Source organism: Paralichthys olivaceus, chromosome 15 (assembly GCF_024713975.1).
Source record: "Paralichthys olivaceus isolate ysfri-2021 chromosome 15, ASM2471397v2, whole genome shotgun sequence".
Classification (NCBI taxonomy): Eukaryota; Metazoa; Chordata; class Actinopteri; order Pleuronectiformes; family Paralichthyidae; genus Paralichthys; species Paralichthys olivaceus.
This window is the reverse complement of record NC_091107.1, coordinates 11,298,768-11,314,169: the sequence shown is the minus strand read 5'-3', so window position 1 is coordinate 11,314,169 and position 15,402 is coordinate 11,298,768. Positions and strand designations below refer to the sequence as shown.

General features: G+C 39.0%; 2 protein-coding genes across 3 annotated transcripts; one reads left to right on the top strand and one right to left on the bottom strand.

Moving 5' to 3' along the window:
* Nucleotides 1-791: 791 nt before the first annotated feature.
* On the bottom strand, nucleotides 792-6,325 carry mks1 (MKS transition zone complex subunit 1). 2 transcript variants are annotated; one of them, XM_020085526.2, is made up of 18 exons: nucleotides 5,979-6,325; nucleotides 5,762-5,883; nucleotides 5,536-5,588; nucleotides 5,199-5,366; nucleotides 4,663-4,763; nucleotides 4,403-4,531; nucleotides 3,838-3,942; nucleotides 3,574-3,682; nucleotides 3,409-3,465; nucleotides 3,219-3,261; nucleotides 3,071-3,133; nucleotides 2,859-2,929; nucleotides 2,709-2,778; nucleotides 2,501-2,608; nucleotides 2,206-2,339; nucleotides 1,879-1,961; nucleotides 1,434-1,531; nucleotides 792-1,288 (listed from the first exon to the last, which is right to left on the bottom strand). In XM_020085526.2, exons 1-18 carry the CDS (start codon nucleotides 6,059-6,061, stop codon nucleotides 1,185-1,187), a joined length of 1,701 nt encoding a protein of 566 aa, XP_019941085.2. In that variant the 5' UTR covers nucleotides 6,062-6,325; the 3' UTR covers nucleotides 792-1,184. The 2 variants fall into 2 exon arrangements, with proteins under 2 accessions (XP_019941085.2, XP_019941086.2); XM_020085527.2 differs by having other exon boundaries at nucleotides 4,663-4,760; nucleotides 5,979-6,203.
* Nucleotides 6,326-6,871: 546 nt separating this feature from the next.
* zw10 (zw10 kinetochore protein) lies at nucleotides 6,872-14,936 on the top strand. The gene is made up of 16 exons (XM_020086216.2): nucleotides 6,872-7,092; nucleotides 8,109-8,243; nucleotides 8,345-8,446; nucleotides 8,782-8,859; nucleotides 9,566-9,725; nucleotides 9,981-10,133; nucleotides 10,223-10,420; nucleotides 10,657-10,793; nucleotides 10,984-11,166; nucleotides 11,627-11,850; nucleotides 12,196-12,267; nucleotides 12,361-12,530; nucleotides 12,691-12,821; nucleotides 13,001-13,132; nucleotides 13,614-13,816; nucleotides 14,049-14,936. Exons 1-16 carry the CDS (start codon nucleotides 6,988-6,990, stop codon nucleotides 14,167-14,169), a joined length of 2,304 nt encoding a protein of 767 aa, XP_019941775.2. The 5' UTR covers nucleotides 6,872-6,987; the 3' UTR covers nucleotides 14,170-14,936.
* The last annotated feature ends 466 nt before the right edge of the window (nucleotides 14,937-15,402 follow it).

Genomic DNA, 15,402 nt, shown 5'->3' with positions numbered 1-15,402 from the left:
AACATCTATTTGTTGAAGGTCAAATATTGAATATTGAATTTATGTATTCTCAGGCAGTTTTATGCATTTCATTATATAAATTGATTGCACAGTAAGTGTTGTATGTAAAGTCAAAATCTACAAAGCAAACCTGCAGCTTTTCCTTGGTTTCTGCAGGTTTAACTGAAGTGGATGTGTCAGTATGTCATTGCTTTTAGTGGCATACATGTGTGAATCAATTACAGCCACAACATACAATGCATACATTGAAACATTTAATCCCATGGTGCATTTTGTGTCGTGTCTTATGCATCGCAAAAACATGTCTTGGTCCTTTGCAGTTCACACTTTGTATTGTATGTGCTGTGGGAGACATCAAGTCTCAGTGCCTCTCTGTCAAGCTTTTCCGTTTGAATTATAGCTTTTCTGCTGAATAGTATTTTAAACCAAGAACTTCCTGGTAGCTCTGGCAGTATTTTGACTCCAAACATATAGTGTAATGTAAAGTAATGTGTGTATAACCCCCTCTCAAGTAACTGCAACATGTTCCAGTCTACACAAAATCTCTGACCCACAATCAGCCTTATTCACTCAAAATGTCATTCTTACCACACACCCGTTGAGGTAAGGTAGTGTACAAAACATATACGACACTTACCTACATTATACAAAAGATATAGTCTTAGTATAAGTATGTATGAAATATGAATGACAGTGGAAAAAACAGTAGTTACAGTTCATATAAAAAGTTTGTATTAAATCAAATGTGATGCTTGTTCCATGTTCAAAATAAACTATGAAAAAAATACAGATCAAATCTAAAAAATATATTTATTGTCAGTTACATCAATTTCACAGTGTCTGTACAAAGAATAGCATGTGTGATGATTTAATGGCTTTTCTCCTTCACCACAAAATCACCATGTAAATCTATATTATACCCCAATTATTACCCCCTCCCTCCATGTTAGCAGTCTTTACAAAGAATAAATAACTGTTACAATTGTTTTTTCTCTGGCTTGTTACAGTACATCAGTATTTTGTGTTATCGGCAAAAAACTGAAGCTGTGCAACATTTGCATTGCTGATAAATGCTTGCTGCTTATTTCACCACAATACTAAACCTCTGATCGGTATGTTTACACCATTTGGGCACTTTTTGTTATTTATTTGACAGAGTGACAGTGCTACAGTATTTTTCACACCTATGTAGAAGAATCGATTTGGAGCTGGGAAGTGGCGTTGATAAGGTCTCTGGGAAGGCTTTCTCTGGCCTCTTGCATCTTTCTTCTGGCTCTGTGGAAGGCCTCTGACAGAGGCAAATATATACTTAAGAAACAATATATATTTACAACAAGTTGATCTAACAATTCAAACTGATATTTAAAATGTAAAATCTCTAGAACTTGAGCTATATGAAGTATTGAGTAATTATCATGAGTGAATGTCTTTACCCAGGATGGTGCAGACAGCTCCTTGCTGACTAAATCCTCCCAACTGGTCATAAACCTTCTGTCTCCTCTTCTTCAACATGGCCGCATCAACAAATGACCTGAAAAAACACAATATGGATATAATAAACCACACATTCAGCTACAGTACAGAAACTGAAATCATTTAAATGTATGATAAATTATGATAATAAATAGAGCATTTAACTTAAATACTGCACACAAACAAATACTGAGGTTTGTAATGATGTGGCTTCTGAAATTGATATCTTGCACCCGGGGAAAAATTATATAAGTGTATATTGTTTTGGTCATTTCAGATAACCTTAATCAGATGAATCTCTTCTCTAGAAATTCTGTGTAGCTGGAGACTTTGTGATTTTGTAGATTCACTGTTGTGGTGGAATATAGGTGTAAAAATCAGTCACAATAACCCAGGTTCCTTTACCGGGCTTGCTGGATGCAGTGCAGATTAAAGGTGACACTTCCGGTCGTTTCTGTGGAAAAGCCAATGCGACTCAGCCTCTCTCCCTACAGATGCACATGGAGGTATTAAAATCAAAAAGATATGGAGAATGGACAGATTAAGTTCCAAAATATTCACAAAATAATGGAAGTTGCACTCCATCAGGATGCATGTGTAGATCAAAAAAGGGAATATAACCAGAAATGTGTTATTTACAGGAAATTTCCATAAGGAGTTACCTCAAACAATAGAAAATGTTGAATTACATGTATGCTTCCACAGAGAGCTTCCACAGAGGTTAGAACTTACCTTGAAAGTCCCTGGTATTCGGACATAGCTGTGGTCTTCAAGCTCTGGAGAACCTCCAATAAAGAAGCGCCTCAGAGCAGACACTGTCCCCGTCTGAAGGGGTCTCCATGTATGGCATGTTACTTTGTGATTACCTGGCACATAGGAAATTACACACACACAAACATGTTTGAAATAATATAAAAATCCAAATTTTGAAAGAGAGAAAATTATTCTTTTAAATGACAATTTCAGCCAAAATTGTTCCCTGCAGCCCTACATTTAAATCCACAGCTTTTTAATAAACATAACATACCAGGTATGGCTGGAAATAGCACATATCCATAGCCTTCAGTTCGATAGCGCTGCCAGGAGTCCAGAGAAAGAACCTTGAAGTAGAGCACTGGCCACTGTGGAACTGGTTCTAAAAAAGAAAAAGAAAGATTCAGCCTTTGAAATGAAGTTAAAGTAAAATCCATTCAAATCAGTTAGTATCAACAAAATAACTAATAATTTAAACTAACCTTCACTTTCTTTTTCACTCATGTAGAAAGCCTCAAAGCTGAAGGGGTGACTGAAGAAAGCTACATTTTCCTGTGGGCAGACAGAATGTTTGACAAATCTCAGTAATTCACTGTGAGGTTGTTCCCCAGTTTATTTTACAGTATACTCACCTTCCCTTGTGTTTTAGTTCGGCAGGTCTGAGTGACCCCGGAGAGAGAGTGGAAAGGCAAGCTGGACCAGTCTTAAACAAACAAGAGTGGTACAATTTGAACACAATTCAATTCAATTTAATCAAACTACTAAAAAATTTAAAAAGGTGTCCACAACAGCTACAGTAAGTTCCACCATGCACACAGTGCTATATACATACAATGTTACTCACTGTTGGGCAGCTCCATGAAGAAGTGGATGTATAAGTTATCATATTCAAAACCTTGAGCTGAGACTGGGTAGAAATAAGTAGGAGACTTGATTGACAAAGAAAATTCATTGTTTTAAATGTGAGCTATGACCACATTCTTCCTACTCACCTATTTCTCCATTCATAAAGTAACGCAGAATACCTACAGGAGGCTGGAGGAGAGACCAAATATGGACCAGCATTATAAGTGTTAAACAGCTAATTCAAAATTTTGATTTGTGTTAATACTTGATTTTTAATTGCAGCTTCTCAAAGGTGAGGATTTGCAGTGATATATAATGGGCATTTCCATTACTTACCATTTCAAAGTCCTGTCCAACAAGGCTAGTGAGGTAATCCTTGTGCCTTACATACAGCTAGAAACAGAGAAAAGTGGATGTATCCATGTCACAATAATGTTATTTGACCCCACAATCAATAATTCTACTCTGGTCCTGAAGAAAGGGAGATTTAAATGAACTCACATCTTTGTACATGTTCTGCTCCCGGTCCTTTTCCTCTGGTTTCATGGCTGTGGACACATTCTCCACAGTGAGTCGCCAAACTTCTCTTCTTTCCCCCTCTGTTACAATCCTGCTCAAAAGCACACACACCATATTGTTTTTAACCAGAGTAACCATATATTCCTTTATCTTAGTGAAAAAGAGTTTTATTTTCTTTGTTTTAAAACATGTTACTATGACAGTATATCAGTTCATGCTGGACCTCCTATGACATTTTGAACTTGCCTGTATGGCTCTCTGCCTTTGTTGAAGTCAGGTTTTACGACGACTGTTCCACTGCCATCTGTTTTTATTGTACAGAGCAAATATTCATTCTCTTTGCGACCCAGTCTGAAAAAGCAAACACAGAGAAAAATCAGAACAGACCCACATATGAAAAACAGCTAGATTTTCACTTAAGCTATCAGAGAACCCTGCTAACAGTACATTTTCAACATCTCATAATGTATATTGCTTTTGGTTCCCAAATTGTATCGATCTGAATATTTCGTCCACATCTGGAGGTGGTCTTGTTTTTGCACTGTGGTCAGATTTCTGCCTGGTGTTAATTACATCAGTACTGTGCGACAGCATCCAGATTCCCCAAAGTGTCTGCTATCTCATAGTGCTATGGAACTAGTTAATAGAAAATATGTGATGCAAAATGTTATTTTTTTTACAAAAGACAGACATTTTATCATCTACAATACACATCCACATACAGCACATGTTAATACCAGGTGGAAACTGACACTAATGAATAGGTTACTCAGTTTTTGTCATACTGCAAGGCAAACTTTTAGGATCTTACCTTCCAGGGGGGCCCAGGTCTCCCATGACGTGCATGGTCTGCATAGCATTATTCACCACATGACTGTTCTTCACAAACTCCTCTGTGGGCTCCCAGTTGATGATTTTTGACTTGGGGATACTAGAGTCCCTGCAAAATACACCAGACCATCCTATCACATGACTGATTGAGAATAAAAGTTTCATAATGAATTTTGATCCTAATGTCATTGCATTTACACAGTGTAAGGCACTATAGTGTTATCAGTCCATTTAACGTACATGGTGCGTCTGTCCTGCCATCTGTGTCTTATGCTGGCCATCCTTTCTGCCAGGAAAGTGGGGCTGGATTTGGTTGTGGTCAATACGTCACTGGATTGCTGCTTTCAGGATCAAAAACAAAAAGCAATTCAAAAACACAGTTGCAGACAACAATTGTAGAATTTGAGCTTTTAACATTCAAATGCAATACAACAGGAGACAGGCTGTTACCTCTTAAAGTTACGACACTTATGCTGGGGGGTGTGGAAGTCTGGTTCACATATAGTACCAAAGTCTCAAAGAAGATAAACTTATGTGCCATAAACCTGATCATAGTGATCACAAATGACATAACACTCAACAGAATAAATGTAATTACTCTGTTTGGCAGTGCCTTTAGGGAATGTTTCTTATCTTGGGAGTAGCAATTAGGTGGAAAATGTGGTTTTGGATTTAGATACCACGAAAAGATGAGGTTGACAAGAAAAGAATTGTGTTACTTTGTTATAATGCATCGTACTTGGACTTAATTTATTAGAATATAGGATGCAGCATACCAGCTGGTGGAATGGAAGACAGTTGGTGTAGCGGTCATGGTCCGTGTATGTGAAGAGCCTGTGATTTCGTCTGCCCTTAGCCCTCTTCACGGCCTTGACTTCTGTGTGGTACTGCCGGTCCAGAGGAGTCTGACATGCTGCCTCGTTCTGGAACAGTTCCATCTCATACTGGAGCCACAGAGAGACACAATAGAACATTGGCAAGGAAATGGAAAAGGTGGTGAATAAAGTATTTGAAAGGAAAAGTTAATTATAATTGATCAAAATCATTTTAAGATATCTAATCTTAACTCCATAATTTGAATATGCTGGGGGATGAAGATACTAAGTGTTCTACCTCACTGAAGAGTTTCTCCTGCCAGCCCACCTCCAGTTCCTCCTCATTATCACCTGATGACACAGGAAAAGGGTCAAAGATAATCTTTACTGAAGTTCAACTGATGAAGGCAAATTGGTGTGAGTGGTGCAACACACGAGTACAGTACATAACAAAGTAATCTGTGGATTATGTTCAGAGAAAACTAAAGTGGAAGATTGTCCAGCAGTATTTTTGATAATGATACCTGTCTGGCTCTGTGAGGTGAGGGTTTCCAGTTCAATGGCTCCTCTGTCTTGCTGGGACAGAACTTCCTGCTGGAGGTGCTGGGAGAGGGCTGCTGTGGAGGTCACCCTCTCTATACGCACCCTGAGTCAGGGAATTAAACAGCGCGTTGAAATAACGTATCCTGAGCAAAGAGTTGTATGGCTAGGCTAATGCTAACGTCACCTTCAGTCACTTACTTTACTCTCAAGTTTTTGACAGCATCCCGGGATCGATACACAGCTTCTCCGGTATCCGTGTTCCAAAAGTCCGCCATTAACATTTACCACGTAAACATACAAACGCTGTTGGCTTTAGGTGAGCTAGCCTTAGCACACGGCTAGTTTCATACGTTTTGTGTTTGGTGCTTTCACAACGACTTGAAAATTGTTAGCTACCCACTCACGGCGTTTAGAAACGTAACCGGAAAGAATGTCGGCGAAAAGTTAATAATAATGTTGTAGGTTAAAGCTACAATGAGAAGCTAACAAGCTAAGAGCAAAGCTAAAAGGACAGCAAGCGGATAGTTGTCGTTGCCATAGAGATTGGTAGTTCTTCTTCCTTAGTTTTCTTAAGAGCATTACTGGCTCCTACTGGGCTGGAGGGTGCAGTGTTTTTATAAAGTCACTAACCAAATAATACACACACAGTAATGTTACAAATGTAATTTCATTATTTACAACGATCTTAAAGACGTAAACAAATGGAAAAACACACAAAGTGCATGGATACTCGTATTTTAAGGTTGCAACACTACATATTTTATGTGGGTGTTATCTTGTTCAAAAATGCCAGAAAAAACAGGAGATGTTTTTAGGAAAATAAATTTGTTTACAAAAATACTTTGCTGTGATGATTCAGTTATTGACTACCCTCCCTTGTTGCCATGTACTTTCCTATTTATTCACTTTGGATTCTCTTTGGATCACGACCATAGACTGTATATAAAGAGATCACGACGGACCTGTGCCTAAAGCCCTTTGTTATACATTCTCCTAACGTTAGAGGGGGGTAATGATGGAGTCTGGTAGCAACTTGTCCTCTGTTTAAATCAAACGAAGAAGAGGGCCGTGGGAGGCGGGTCCAGTGGATATCTCGGGACCAATCAGAGCAGCTGGCGGGTGTTGGGTTGTTGTGGCACGGAGGGTCTACAGTCTATGGCTGTCACACTTGTTTTAAACGTGTCAAACATTATAACGTTACTTCACCATGGCGTCGTTTGTGACCGAAGTACTCGCCAGCTCCGGCAAACTGGAGAAAGAGGACCTGTCCGGCAAAATAAGCAAAATGTCGCGCAAGGTGGAGGATACGAAGGTAACCCGCTAGCTGACGTAGCATTAGCTTCGCTGGACAAAGTTTGAATTAGCTTTAGCCGTTAGCGCTAACAGCGACAGATGTGAAACTTAACTCATCCTCTGACTAACTTGCGGCAAGATGTTCACTGGAATAACACTTAGCCGCGAATAAACAGTGGGGACATCGTTTACTTATGAAAGTGCACCATTGAGCTAACTTAATACGAGTTTAGTACATTTTCTTTAGCAGTACTGTTAGCTAGCCACAGTGTATGTGATGCCATCCAACGAGCTACGTGGCTCACTAGCAAACTCAACACATTTGAAACCTCAGGACAATGACTCGGATGTGCGTCCTGTAGTATAAACATCAGTCTTTCTACTTAGACGCATGATCGTCAAGGTCAGCTTGACTAAACTTGTTCATCCTTCCAGTCATTAGACAGAGGACACTTCACTCCAAAAACACCTACAACTAATTTAGTACACTAGCCGAACAAACAGGTAAAGAAGCTCTAGATCAGTTAGAGTATTTATCTGACTACTATTTAACTTTGTAAAATTCATTTTGTTATGAGAAAAACGTGTGTAATTTTATTAAGTGTCCAACTCAGTTTTAGATTTAGACTGATCCACTCAATACATTTATTTTAATAATCGATCAAGGAAAAAGGCAACTGTTCTCCAGTCCCTTTAGATGTGAAGAGTTTTTGGATTGAATGCACTTTGTCAGTTGCCATGATACAGCAGTTGTGTTCTCTGTGTAAGCCCGGTTGTTTACTGAATCAAACATAATTTGCTTCTGTCCGGGTCATTGGATGGATGAAAAGATAGGTTCGCCAAAAATGACTGGTTATTGTGGATACCCACTGGGAATTTCGTTATATAACTTGTCATTTGTATAGTGGTTGTGTGTACAAGCTTTTGTAATTAACAGGAACCATTATATATATATATTACTAAGTAGATGAATATAATTAAATACATTTGCAAACAAGCTTTCTATTAATTCCTTTTGCTTCATTTTTTTCTCAGGAAGAAGTATGTGACATGATAAATAAGAGATATGGTGACTTCCTACCCAGTCTCCAAGGATCTGAGGAGCTAATGGTGCAGGTGGAGGAGGTCGCCAAAGAAATGGATGTCCTTAAAAATTGCATTGAGAATGAGGTATGCTTGAAACTGTTTATAAATGTGATGAAAGAGCAGAACAGACTGGGATACATTGTTTAGCACTGCCATTAAACTGTGTGTGTGTGTGTGTAACACAGGTACAACAAAACATCCATGTGGCTGTGGCGGAGTATGCAAAACTGAAGCAGCAGTTGGAGAAAAATACCATCATCATAAAAATGCTAGGATACATCAAAGAGGTAAATCAACCATGTATTTTATTAAGTTAAATGTTTTACGTAGTTGTATTTAAATAGTGTCAAAATGCTCAGAGTGTGAACATATAATTTACAGATTGATTGAGTTTACACATTTCAGTTTTAAAATCACAAGGACAAAAAAATATATTTTTATAATTTTATATTTCTTACTGGAACTAGCTGTTATTAAGAGTTGCTTTCTGCATTGTCCTGAAAAATAGATACAAATGTGTGGATTGGGGTTAGCCGTACATTAAATAAAAATCTAGCAGAGAAAACGATGAATTTTGATGATCTGTAATTTCTGTTGGTGTCATTCCGTCTGTTTGGCTCAGTTTCACAATGCAATGGAGGAGTTTAGCAAAGCTTTACAAGAGAAGAAGTATGTTGATGCAGCCAACCAGCTGGAAAGGGTAAGAGCTATTAACATCATGTCCATACAAACTTACCATTACTCTGAAGTAGACCTGAGCAATTGTTTGAAAACTAATGAAAACATGGCTAATATAAAATATTCTCTATTTAAAGTTCATTTCTTTAGACAGACTTTTAACTGCCCTATAATATACTTGAATAAATGTAACAAGAAAAAAATGGCATAGCGATGTGTTTAAGTTTAGGCTTGATTTGGCTTCAGTGAAGAGAGAACACAGAACAAGCTTAAAGGTTCAGTGTGGAAGATTTAGGTGAAAGGGATCCTCGTGATGTTTTCACTTCTGTGTTTTATCTGCATTGTATGAGTTGTTGTTTTCTTTCTTACCCTTTATATTTAAATACTTTATATTTACTTTAGGAGGGGTTCCTCTCTATGGAGGCAACCATGTTTTTTTTTACAGTAGTCCAGACTGGACAAACTAAACACCTTTTAGTTTTTAAGGCAACTGAAGGCTGCCACAGGTTCTCTTTCATGTTTGGTAGGGGAGGGTGAGGTGAGGGGTATTAATTTGCAACTTGACCACTAGATGTCACTAAACTCTACACACTGAACCTTTAATGTAAATACTGGTCAAGGAAAAGTGAGAAGGTTGCTGCTACATGTAAGCATATTTATAGTATTTACAATAAACTATTTTCTTAAGTGCATCCCAACATTGATTCATGGTTAATATTTTTTTCTAGGCAAGAGCCAGTGTGGATTCATTGAAGGCTTGGAAGACTTCCCAGCTGCCTCTGCTCAGTACTCTCAGCTCGGAGCTGACAGTGCAGAGAGAAAACTTAATTTACCACATGGGAGATGAATGGAAACGCCTCGTCATCTGGAGATTGCCATCCTCAAAGGGTGAGACGTCCTCTGGTAGAACATTCTTACTATGTTAGTCAGATGTAGATCATATACCAGTGACTCACCTTTCACCCAAAAACACTTCCAGAATTCCAGTCATAATTTCAATTTCGTACATTTTGGACAAAATAGATGCATTTATAAGCTGGTCTTAGACTTGTTAGCATTTCATGTTCTTTGTATTTCAAAAACAAAATGATAAATCTACCTGAACACGTTGCATTAACATTGGCTTTGGATTCTTACCATTAGAGCCTGCAGGTCTGAAGTCCTTCCTGAAGGTTGAGCTGAAGCTGAGCCATCCCTGCAGTAAAGAGGTTGAACCCAAACCCCCTGCTTTGTTGTGCTCTGTCCTGCAGGCTCTGGCCATCCAAGGAGACCTTCAGCACAAGATCAAACTCTTCAGTAAGAACAACAGAAACGGATCTCTGAATATGCAGTCCTTTATACAGACATCATGGGTAAAGCACATTTCTGTCCTTTCTGTCGTTCAGGTCAAGTACTGTTGAAGAACATGTTGAAGCCGTTGGTGGTGTACCCGTCACTGTCAGTGAAGGTAACAGAGCAGCAGGGTGAGGGAACTTTCCTGGCTTTAGAGTGTTTGGAGGAGAGCCGAGATGAGCGATCCACACCGTCACAGGTCTACAGGAAACTGCTCCTGGTGCTCAAGACACTGCACTCACACCTGCTAGGTAAAGTATGGCTGGGCCCATGTAGAAATATAACATCATGCTTTAAGATTGCTCAGTGTTGCTGTGTTTAACATCTTTATCACAACTTCATGATTCATAAGGCGCATTTGTAACGAAAAAGTGACCAAATAAACAGCGATGATCTTACGTGTTAGCCATGCTTATCTCAAACTTTCTGTTCTTGATATGTTGTATGATGAGCTTGAGAAAGGCAAGTCACGTGTGTTGTTTTTCAGACGTGTCCATTGGTGCTAAAAAGCTCTCAACTATCTTGGGGGAGCTGATTTGGGAGGAACTTTCCCAGTGCATCATCAACGAGTGTCTGCTCTATTCCATCCCCACCAACAGCAGCCAGCTAGAGAAATATAAAAGTGTATGGACCTAACATATATAATTATATATATGATATATTTATAATATAATTATAAAGTTACACCTACAGAAAATATACAAATGGTATTGTTAACTACATACTGAAAAGAAACATGTCTTTGTCTTGCTATTGTAAGAGGTTATTGTGGTCTGTAACATTTTTTATATATATTTTTTTTTACATACTCAAGGTGATCAAGGAAACAGAGGAGTTTGAAAAGTCCCTGAAAGAGATGGAATTTCTGCAGGGCGACTCCACAGACTTGCTCAAATATGCCAGAGACGTCAACTGTCACTTTGCCAGCAAGAAGTGCAAGGATGTCATTGTAGCCGCCCGCAAACTCATGACCTCCAAGATGCACAACACTGTCAAGGCATGTGGGCATGTGAACTTTTGAATGAATTCACTTTTTGCCACCACGTTGGAGTGAATGTTCAAATTTCAAATGAAAAGTAAACAGCCCTAGCATACATAAGTCAAGCTGGTTTTCAGTAATTATGTTTGACTAACAAACGTTTTCTGGATATGCTGGTTGAGACAATCTTTCACTTTAGGTCTAATGTTAAAGCGGAATGTAAATCCTACCTTTGTGCAGCTAATACTTAAGAATTCAAGTGAATTGAATTGAAGATACTTGCAGCATTAAACCCTCAAACAACCAGTAATGTAGTTTAAAGAGAAAAGTGTGGTTGAGAAAATGTGAATGTCCTGAAGTGTTATACAATCCTCTCTTTTCCAACATACTCTCCTGGAAAAAACATCTCATGCTGGTCTCTCACAGTAAATATTTTATATATAACCATAATCCCTTTTTTAAAATCTCCCTCCATTAGATTACACCAGACTCCAAGCTGCGTCTCCCCAAGCTCCCTGCTCCAAGTTCAGAGCTGAAGGTGAAGCAGGAGGCCACAAAGGAGGAGATCACGATGGAGAACACAAAGCAGCTGTCAGCGTGGAGTCTGTGTCTACCAGCCTGTCGCATCAGTGAGTCAGTGCAGCAGCTGATGGAGCTGACACTCAACACTCTATGTGAGGCTGTCGGAAGCTCCACACAATGGTATGTTACAGTGCTCAAAGACCTACTGTGTGTTGTTATGAGGTACATATGATGTCATTGTGACTGGCAGCACAATGTAATAGTTCCATGGAACAACATTACTTCCTGAAAGTAATCATTTAGGACTATGTACAGTATCATTATTCATTTTTATATTTTTAATTTTGTTGTAGAGAGTCTTTGGCTCACAACACTGGTTTGCTACTGTCATTACAAAACACTGAGGCTAGTCAAGTCAGTACAGCTACAGTCCACAGTGTGGAGGAGATTGACCAAAATGTTTTTTTCTCAGACCACCACACTTCATCAGTAAAAATGTGTTTTCAAAATCTCTGTTCTTTTCAGTGCTTTACAACTCTTCTTCACTGTGAGAAACATTTTCCAGCTGTTCTATGATGTTGTGCCAACATATCACAAGTAAGAATGTTTTCATTACATAACGCACAGCCGACCAGACCAACACATTTCCACTGAAGGTGTAAAAACTTTGCCCTCTGCTCCTTCATCCAGGGAGAACCTGCTCAAGTTCCCTCACCTGGCTGCCATTCAACACAACAACTGCATGTACCTGGCCCACCACCTGCTCACTCTGGGGCACCATTTCAGAGCTCATCTGCCCCAGCCCCTCAGCGAGGGAGTTGCAACATTTGTGGACATGGTGCCCGGTTTCAGGAAACTGGGTAAACATTCATTTCTATGAACTAATATGGTGCCGAAAGGATGATTCCTCATAATTTCAGTCACCAACACTACTGTCAATAATAAGGCATCACTAGAACGACTGGCTTGGTTTCATTAACATTTCATGAGGAGATTTATGGTCTGCACTATTTCCTGTAGGTGCCCAGTGCTTCTTAGCTCAGATGAATGTGCAGAGAGCTGAACTGTTGGAGAGACTTTCCACTGCTCACAACTTCTGCAATCTGGATGACGAAGATAATTACATTGCAGCGAGCAAAGCTGTGAGACAGGTGAGAGGAAAGGCTTTCAAAATAAGAATGTAAATGAGTTGTAACAATGAGTGTGTCAGAAAAATATGATGGAACTGTATATTTTATGTCGTAATGAAATAAAACTGATAATACCACTAACATTAGCCGTGCCATGGTTTTACTATTCATTCTTTCACTTTTCATCTGTTTGTGTGCAGGTGATTCATCAGTTGAAACAGTTGGGTACAGTATGGCAGGACGTCCTGCCCGTTAGCATCTATTGTAAAGCCATGGGCAACCTCCTCAACACTGCCATCACTGAAGTCATTGCCAAAATCATGATGCTAGAGGTTTGTCTTGTTTTCCATCACGCAGGACCATATAAACAATTATACCAACAAGTCTGGAACCAAACTAGGGGCAGAATTGTTGGTGCCAGCTGGTGAAAGAATCATAATGTAAAGTCTACAATAATAGCTGGATTTCAAATAATGGTAGAGTCAATGTACAGCACAAAAAGTAAATGTTGGTTCCTGTTAAATTCCTGTTGTGAAAAAATTGAGTAGAATGGAATTATATCTACTATAATGACCTCAATGATAAGTTCATATCATCAATAAGTGCAGATTCCTACAGCTGGTTTCATTTATGGTGCAGTACTGGGTTGATAAAATGTCCAAATATGTGAAAATGTTATCACTATCATACATCTCTTGAAAAAACCTCAACATAAAAGTGATATTATCTTGATATGGTATGAAGATGATCTTCTGTAAACTCGTGGCTGATGATCAATAAGGATTTTATTTCTCTGTCCATATCTGTTTACAGGATATTTCCTCTGAGGATGGGGAGCACCTGCACACTCTGTGCCAAACCATCATCGAGGAAGGTCCGCTCGTCTTCATCCCTTTGGCTGAGGAAAAGAAGAACAAGAAATATCAGGAGGAAGTGCCGCTCTATGTGAAGAAGTGGAGCACCTTCAAGGAGCTGGTCATCGTGCTGCGGGCCAACCTGCAGGAGATTGTTGACAGGTAAGATGGAAACTGGACCAAACACTAGATGCTTAATTTCAAACTCCATACCTCTAGTTTGAAGCTCCAACATTTATGAATGTGTACTCTCCAAACCTACACTAAGTTATTGGGTTATTTAGCCACAGAAAACCTTAAATTACTGTTTTCAGATATTTATTAGTACTTCTCATGACAAGTCCAATTGATTCACTGAACCTCTGATAACATGATTTTTATTGCCCCTCCACAGGTGGGCTGATGGTAAAGGTCCTTTGGCGTTGGAGTTCTCCAGTTCAGAGGTGAAGAATCTGATCCGAGCCTTGTTTCAGAACACAGAGAGGAGAGCTGTGGCTCTGACCAAAATCAAATGAACACTTGGAGCTAACGACCAACAAGACGATACTGCAGCACTTCTTCCTCTGTGGAAAACAGGATTTGTGTATTAAATCATATCCATTCTTTGCTATGTACATTAAATATATTACTACTCTATTCCTTTAAGTAAACCACATGGTGATATTAATTAATACTGAGACTTACAGCAGCAGCAGATAAAGGATGTGATGCCATTAAACACAACATAACTGTCAAGTACATTTTCTGTCTGCTAACACAGACACGTCCATGTATGGAGTTGGAACTGTTTGATTGTCTCTGGGATTATAAACTGATTGTAATCAATCTGTGGGATATTATTCTTCTGCTCATCAGACTGTAATCAGTCCCACAGAGATTACACAAAGGCGTCTTTACATCCGCCTGCAGACTCAGTCGTATAGCTTTGCTTCAGGGGGGGGTTTAACCATGACAGAGCCAACTGAGGTTGTGTAACCGGCGGCTTGCCATCTGTTGACATGTGATGTGGCATCAAGGGTTCATTTTGTTGGTCAAACTTCATCTGTGTTGCAGTGAGCTTGTGTCGGAGGTCTCTGTTGTTCTGTGCTGGTGTCATTTCAGGAGAAAGAGTTTGCTGAGTTGGTTCAGATCTCAACGCCTCTAAATGAACTTATGGCTCTAACGAAGATTTCCCGAAACTTGCATCTCATAAAAAATCTCCTTGTAAAAGCAGTGAAACTGAACTTGTCTATAATGTATTTATTGTATCTCAAAATAAACCAAAAGATGCAACTTTTTACAACCTTTTGAGAACCGTTTGTTTTTAATGAATATGATGTTGGTGTCAGTACATGATGCTTAATTTTACAAATAAAATGGGGCAGTTGTGATAGCGGGTAGAAAGTGTCATCCACAAATCAGAAGGTCAGTTATTCTTTCCCAATGTCCTCCGGTTCTGATGGATCTAAAGATGCTGAAGCACTGTATGGATGGGAGAATTTGACTTCTACTTAAAGTGCCTTTAAAGGTCAATAAGGCTGGAGAAGTGATATTTATGAATATAGTCAAATTCACAATCCCTGCTACATCTTGGGGTGCAGAGTCACCTTGGCATAATTTTAAATATGTATAATTATGTATATATGTATGTATCGGAGTGGTTTTCTAATTAAACACTTAGAAAGCAGAATGAATTTAAAAACGACCTGACCTGATGTACAGTAGTGACACTGGAGGAGGTGATCTATTCAGTGTTTTGGGCTGATTGT

Excerpts from the sequence above, each read along its gene's own strand:
- zw10 (XM_020086216.2), top strand. The coding sequence starts at position 6,988 with ATGGCGTCGTTTGTGACCGAAGTACTCGCCAGCTCCGGCAAACTGGAG. Across the intron at positions 8,860-9,565 it reads CAGCCAACCAGCTGGAAAGG|GCAAGAGCCAGTGTGGATTC; the intron begins GTAAGAGCTATT and ends ATTTTTTTCTAG. Across the intron at positions 12,268-12,360 it reads GTTGTGCCAACATATCACAA|GGAGAACCTGCTCAAGTTCC; the intron begins GTAAGAATGTTT and ends TCCTTCATCCAG.
- mks1 (XM_020085526.2), bottom strand. The coding sequence starts at position 6,061 with ATGTTAATGGCGGACTTTTGGAACACGGATACCGGAGAAGCTGTGTAT. Across the intron at positions 5,884-5,978 it reads GTCAAAAACTTGAGAGTAAA|GGTGCGTATAGAGAGGGTGA; the intron begins GTAAGTGACTGA and ends TCCCTGACTCAG. Across the intron at positions 5,589-5,761 it reads CACCTCACAGAGCCAGACAG|GTGATAATGAGGAGGAACTG; the intron begins GTATCATTATCA and ends CTGTGTCATCAG.